General features: G+C 36.4%; 1 protein-coding gene across 1 annotated transcript; it reads right to left on the reverse strand.

Annotated features, from left to right (window-relative positions):
• Nucleotides 1–266: 266 nt before the first annotated feature.
• On the reverse strand, nucleotides 267–6176 carry C1D (C1D nuclear receptor corepressor). Its single transcript, XM_081997229.1, has 4 exons — nucleotides 5303–6176; nucleotides 3902–3968; nucleotides 3397–3452; nucleotides 267–557 (listed from the first exon to the last, which is right to left on the reverse strand). Exons 1-4 carry the CDS (start codon nucleotides 5483–5485, stop codon nucleotides 381–383), a joined length of 483 nt encoding a protein of 160 aa, XP_081853355.1. The 5' UTR covers nucleotides 5486–6176; the 3' UTR covers nucleotides 267–380.
• Between the last annotated feature and the right edge of the window lie 942 nt (nucleotides 6177–7118).

Consider the following 7118-nt stretch of genomic DNA (forward strand, 5'->3'; position numbering starts at 1 on the left):
ATTGTTTGAAACTTTTTAATATTCAGGAGATTAGGGGCATACAAAAAGTGTCAACCATTCAGCATTAAAAAAAATTGAATTCTTAGGCATTATGAGCAAAACATCACTCGTATCTATTACCAGCAAGCGTATCCATCAGGTCATTATCATTTCAATAATGAAATGTTATGTCTCTCGCATCAAATGGCGCTTTCAGATACACTTACAATACGATCACCTCAGTGGCCAGTGTTCTGGACAAAGTACAATCCTGTACAATTCTTAACTATAACAGTATGAAGACATTGCTATACAGCACCTCTGCAAGATGCATACAGTATGCAAAACACATTTCAAAATAAGTTCTAGGTGTCTCTAATTTATATAAGGGAGAACAAAATTTAGTCCATCTTTCTCCTTTTTCCTTTAGCAGGAGTTTTGGAGGTGTGTTCATTTTCAGCATTTGGTTCCCAGAGTGCATTTCTTACAAATCTAGAAGCAGCTCCTTTATCAAGTTTGGATGCCTTTTTCTTGTCTGCTATTTCTTTGACCTTGTTCATGTACATTCTTATTCTCTCCTGGGGGGGAGGGGAAAAAAAGGAAAAGTATATTTCACACCATTCTCCAAAGATTGCTCCTAAAATAAAATCAATGAGTAGAAGCTCTCCACACTGTACATTTCTATAATACCTAGAAAAATAGCATCATTTAAAGATATATATCAGGCTCTTCATGAACTTCAGGCTTCCCCTTTAGCAGATTTTCCATCACCGGTACCCACCATACTAATATGACATCCACTGCCATAGGAACATGAAGTCCTGCAGAGATGAAGACTCTGCATCTAATTCACAGCAAGATGAGAATTGTTTTTACAAGCAAAGTTAGGAAACAAAACAAACTCAAATTGGAGTTTGGCCTACATAAAGATGGCAAAATAATATTTAGATATTTGACATATTTATAAATAAATTATACTGCCTGACTACTCTCAAAAAAAAAAAAAAAAAGAAAATTCAGCATGTCCAAGCAAAGCCAAAAAGTAACTTACAAAAAATCAAAGCTTTACAAGCATTACACATGCATCTACACATAAGTCTTGTGGTTAAGATCCTGAAATGGTCAAGGGGGCTTATCATCAAACCTATTTAAGGCAGCCTGATAATTTTCCATTTGTACTAGAAGTTCCTTTTATGACCATAAATAGCAAAAAAAGCCAGATTCCACTGCATTCCATAAGCAAAGGGATACTTTCTGGCCATCTTAGCCTACCGTAGTCATTTGATGTCAGGTTTGTGGTTTTTTTAACAAAGCATGGCTTGGATTCAGCCCCACCTGAGTATACCCGCCCATCTTAATCTCATTTATGTGCCTACCCATCCTCATCTACTTCTAGAATAAATAAAATTACTCTGAGGGGGTAACTAAAGCCCTCTAAGATGGGAAACACCCTCTGTTAAGTGCCTGCTTCTCTTCACTGACTAGAGAGGACACTTCCAGTAATTCTGTAAAATACGTAAAAGTTTGGTTAATAGATTTCATGTCTACATCTTTAGCCTAATACGGCCTTCAACTCTAGGGCCTTTAGGTGTTACTGTAATACAAACAACAGTAACATATACATACAGCGTTTTACCCAAATTATAAATGTAGATTAACAGAATGTTTATGGATACTGCTAACTAAATAAATGTTGCTATTATGTAGCGCACACATTTCTCACACAGCCATTGACAGCTCGTTGAATCTGGAACAAAAGTTACAAGATCCACACTACCGAACTGATTTTCAGTTCTTCAGTGACCATTATAAGCAAGTGATTTGTCAAAAACTTGGCCACTCTTTCTGTATCAAAAACATAGCTTTAATGAGGAGAGCTTTACAGGGTCTGAAATCATAATAGACTGTAATATTTCTTTGGTGACTGAGATGGCTAATGAGAACAGATGGCAAACCTACATGTATTAACATGGGAAAAAGAAGCTGACAAATGTCAGTGTGACAAAAGAAATGAACTCTGATAGCTTGAATGTGAGTTTTATTAATACAGTTTGAATCCCCGTGTATTCCCTGTATGTACACAAGGAGAGCAATTCTAAAAAACAAAACAATAGTGACAAAACAGTCTTTTTTTTATTCCCTTTCCACATGAATAAGAACATGACAATGCTCTTGGAAGGAAGGAATGTGCATTCATTCACCTTGATACTTGTAAAAGGAAGAGAGAACTGGATAAGAATCTAGGCTATGATAATTCACTCATTCTTCAGAGTTAAAACAACCGGCAGTTGTGAAGTAAAATACCAGCACACAATATCCACAGCAGAAGAGATAAAATTTATTTTTCAGTATCAATAAATTAACACAATATTCAGACACTATATAATATAGGACGAACAAGAAACTGACTGAAAGCTCATGAAATATTAACTGATGCATTTTTTTAATATGATACAGTCTAGACTACTGAAAACCTCACAAAATTTAAAATAGAAGTATTCTTGTTATTCAGGCTAGCTTTCCACATTTTTCAGTCCTATCTTCCGTTCCACTGGTTATGTAAGGATTACATTTAAGCTAAGTATTTTACTATTGCCCAGATTTAATATTTTCATTTATCCAGGAATTAAATTGGGTAGCTATAAGTTTTGGTTTCTATTTTTTCTTCAGGCTAAATGATTTGATTTTTTTAAGTCAGCAGAATTTTCAAGATAGCCAGCTTTCTATACTGTAGTCATGCATCTAAATGGAATATAAAGACAAACCTAAAAGATTTATTATAGGTTGTAAATATGTCACTAATGCAGAATTACTGGACAATACACATACAACTGGTGCCAAAAAAGCTTTTAGCTTTGTTGCTGAACTGGATTCTTTACTGCTGAGAAAATGAATTAATGGAGGACTTGGAAGGGGGAGGGGGGCTCTTTCCCGTCTTCGCTAGTAAATCAACCACACTATACTTTTAGAGTCATACAAAAGTAAGAGAAGGCAGCCTCAGAGATTAACATGATTCCAAGTATTTATAAGAAAAAAATGCCCTACTGGAAGTTATAAATTATTGTCAGACAAGTAACATTTTTCCATTTAACAGATACAAGTGAAAAGCTGCTCTGTTCAGAATCCAATTCTCAAACAAAGGTGGAGAAAAGAAAAGATAAGATGACACCATTCATCTTCCTGTTCTTTTCTAATTTCAGCACACTCTACAACTTTGCTTTACACAGTACTGTTTGGAACTAAAAATGTGACTTTCTTAATTTAGAGAGCCCAGCAGGGCATATGAACAGTTATATAACACCATGTAGCATATGCATACTATTATGGCAACATACCAATTTTAAGCGTAGACTTCTATACAAGTTAACTGTCCTGGGCAAGTAAGATATTGCAGTGCATGCAGTGTAAGAATCTTACCAGTTCTTGTTTCACTGGATGTTCCTTTGGATTGATTCCCTGAGTAGCCAAGTATACTACAAGGAAAAAAACCATGTTTTTTTTGAAACTGAAGGCTGTCACATAGGAAAACTACAGTTTTCCCATAAAACCATTAATAAGAATTGGAGTTAACTGTGTTGTTAAGCATATGACAAACTATTATCATCAAATATTGCAGCTAAAAAAAAAAACCAAACTAACATGGTTAAACTTTCTGTCCCTAAAAGGTTGCCACAAAAAAACCCCAAAACACAGAAACAAACGTCCTTGTGCATGTACAAAATCGGCTTTTGTAAATATCAATTTTTGATTTAGAGTTTTGACATCATTTACCCTATGGATGGCGATAATTTGAGTCCTCAGGGTAATTACAAGTTTATAATTATTTGGCTATGAAATATGATTATTTAATGTTTGCAGCTGTCTAGAAGATGTTCAGATGGCAAATCATAAATACTACTTTTTCCTCGTACCACATACTTACCCCAGAACATTGAATTTAACGTGTACACTGAAACCAAATCCAGCTTTGCTTGCTCAAGAGGCTCTAACTGGAATGAAAAAAAACCACCACATTTGCATATTTTTAAAATAAGATGTGCACAGATTTTACTAACATGCACATTTTGTAATTGTGAATGTATTCATAAAAAAACACACACTGAAGGAGCACATTTTTGCACAAGTTCACTGAGACCATGTCTATGCCTATTTCTGTGCCGTCACGGATCCATTCTCTCCTCTGCAAGTACTCATGTCATTTTCCCAATCTGATGTTAAATGCCACAGTCCCGTAGGGCCAAAAGTACAACAATGTCTTGGCACGTAGCTTTTAGACTACTGTTCCCATAGTCAGAAATAAGCCTCTATTTTTCCACAGAAACTTAATTCAAAATAGTTGTTGCTATCAATAATAATAAAAAAAAACCTCGTAAGACTGCTGATGCTCAAATGTGAATATAGTACACTACAGACAATCAATGAACATTAAAACTACACAAGGTAGACTGTGTGTTCAATGCATGCTGGAATAGTTAGGCCTGTAAAGCAAAGGAAGAATAAAGGTAATGAGGGTTTTTTTTTTTTTCCCTTGACTGTCAAAGTCAATTTATTATTTTAGTTCTACAGGACTTCCAGAAACTCTGATAACATCATTGTACAGCTCACTAGTTCTAACATGGATACTGTCAAAAGATAGGTGTTGTCAAGACTGTTTTCTTTATAATTTACTTGTGTTAGAAATCCTCAGAGGATAAAGAAGTTCTCTCATGTGCTAGCTTTTTCTTGCCCTAAAGAAAGAAATTACATGTTATGCTTTAAACGTGAAAAGATAGAGAGGCTTGTATGAAGTCTTCAGGCAGTACCTTGCACTGTCTTTATGCCCTGAAAAAAACACACATTTTACAGACTTGTGCTTAAAACATAGCTAGAGGAGACAGCGCAGTTTTTGAAGCACCAGGTTCTGCAAGTCTAGACTTCAAGAATCGGATCAATTCTCACTGCTGTCAATTCACCTGGGTATACCAGGTTCCATTAAGTTTGTTGTGAAAAGGTCTCAGTCAAAATGTGAATGACCTCTCCATTACGAAAGACCACTCAGCATGCACTTTAAGGAAGGCCAGGAATAAGCTAGAATGTCCTCCACCTAAATGACTCACTGGTAGGATCATCACTTTTCAGCTTGGAAGAGCATGTATTTCATTGTTTAGTTTGTAAGACCATCTGTATATCTTCGAAAAGTAAGAATTTCAAATATTAAGTATCAAGGGTAGGAAGTGTCGTTATTTGTTATTTCTCTGTGCAGTGCCTAGCCTTTATTTCAATTCGGGTTCCCAGGTATTCTTTTATTAACCACAAAAAGGTTGTCAAAAGGAAGATTGTTTACCTTTTGTAGAAGCTCACTCCTGGAAACTGACATCATTGTTTTCAGCATCTCATCTACAGAACCAAGAGATTTTTCAAATGCTGCAAGATAATCATGAATTTCAGTGGGGTATTCTTCAGTATTAATACCATCTTCTGACATTTCCATCTGGAAAGAGGAAACAAAACTAATAATCCTTTTCATTAAATCCCTACAGAGTCAAAAGACTGTATTTTACAATACAAAGCATTAGCATTAATTCATTAAACTTTATAAGAAATGCCTACTTCTGAAGAGTTCTAGCAGGTAATGTCAATAGTGACACACTTAAAGGTCCTTGTAATTTCAGGCATATCTCTTTAACTGCTGTGCAAAATGGCATGAAGGAGCATTACAAACGACATGACTGTAGTACCTATTCTTGTAACAGTCCCAAACCAGTATTTAGCTTTTATGGTGTGTGATAGAAAGAAATTATTTGCTTGTTTAAAAGAAGTGCTCTATAAATCACAGTATATAAAGAGCTACACCAAGCAACAGGCAGGACACTTAAAAAAACAAAACAAAACAAAACAAACAAACAAGGGTATGGCTTCAGCCTGTCTTCGGAACAGACATTACTTCAGCTTTAAAGCAGTTATGCAGCACCAGTTATGGCAGGGTCAGTTACATCTTCCAATGCTACACTTAAGAGTTGGTCCAAGAAATTCTTCTTGTGAACCCTGTATCCAGCTTTCCGAATTCCCTGTGGGGTATTATAATCTGCGATATAACTCTAACAAAGCCGAGTTGATTTGGGGATTTCAGAATACTCTGGAAGTCTTGTAGATGCATCTATGCACAGCAACTGTGCTTTACTCATAAGCAAAGATGTGAAAAATCCCAAAGCACTCCTTTTCTGATCCCAGCATTCATGGTAACATGGCATGGCTACTGCCAAGCCATCTGGCTGCTGGCTTACAATTGATATCTTTAATTCCTCTCAAATCATAAATCACATATTCTTTTGGGGAGTTAATGTTACTTAAAGCTATGTAATAACTTTCTGTAACTTCTACTTATTGAGCAACAATTTTTTTAACATTTTAAGGAAAGAGAGGAAGAAAGACATAATTTTCCTGCCCATTTGGTGATCTGCACAGTGGGAGCACCTGGATTACGGCAGTCCTTCCCACTTAGGACCAGTGGTGACAATCCCACTGCCCAGCCACTGAGTACAGAGGGAGGGAGAAACCGCACTTTGAAAATTTGATCTATGAACACTGAGCCACACAGCCAGTGCAAACAGCAAGGAAACAGCAAACAGCTGTCACATCACTGGACTTTGTTTTATATAAAGATTTGATCTTTCCCTTTTCCTGGCAAGAGCATGGTATGTATGAGAGAGGTTTCTTTTTATTTATATTGTCTCCTGGAGGTCAAACAGGAGGAAGATTGGGAGGAAAAACAGTGTGGAGCTTCTCAAGCTTGTCTGCCACTCCAGTTTTAACCACACCAGTGTGATTCCAGAAATATGATCAGCCAGCTAACAAGCCAAGTTTTACTGCTGTTGTTTGCATAGTTTAGAATTATAATCCTACTCAGCTGCATGACTTTTCATCCTGGTCAGAGCTGTTTTCCAGATCGAGTACAGAATCACAATGCTAACCATGACATGTTGTCCCTACCCCAGCATACAATTCACACATGTAAATACTGTTTCAGTCAGCTGCAGCAGACCTAAGCAAGAAAGCAGAGCTGGACCTACAAGATGCCGCCCACAGAAATGCAAAATACCAATACAATTATTTCTGCCATTTACAATAGTATTGTTTGTCTTTTGTTCTGGCCACCTGCA

The sequence above is a fragment of the Phaethon aethereus genome (genome assembly GCF_964289735.1).
Source record: "Phaethon aethereus genome assembly, chromosome: 3".
Taxonomy (NCBI): Eukaryota; Metazoa; Chordata; class Aves; order Phaethontiformes; family Phaethontidae; genus Phaethon; species Phaethon aethereus.

What these genes read in the sequence shown, in the direction of transcription:
- C1D (XM_081997229.1), bottom strand. Translation starts at nt 5,485, where the DNA reads ATGAAAAGGATTATTAGTTTTGTTTCCTCTTTCCAGATGGAAATGTCA. An exon ending in GGAGTGAGCTTCTACAAAAG is followed by an intron (nt 3,969 to 5,302) that starts GTAAACAATCTT and finishes TTTTCATTCCAG; the next exon opens with TTAGAGCCTCTTGAGCAAGC. An exon ending in GTTAAATTCAATGTTCTGGG is followed by an intron (nt 3,453 to 3,901) that starts GTAAGTATGTGG and finishes TTTTCCTTGTAG; the next exon opens with TATACTTGGCTACTCAGGGA.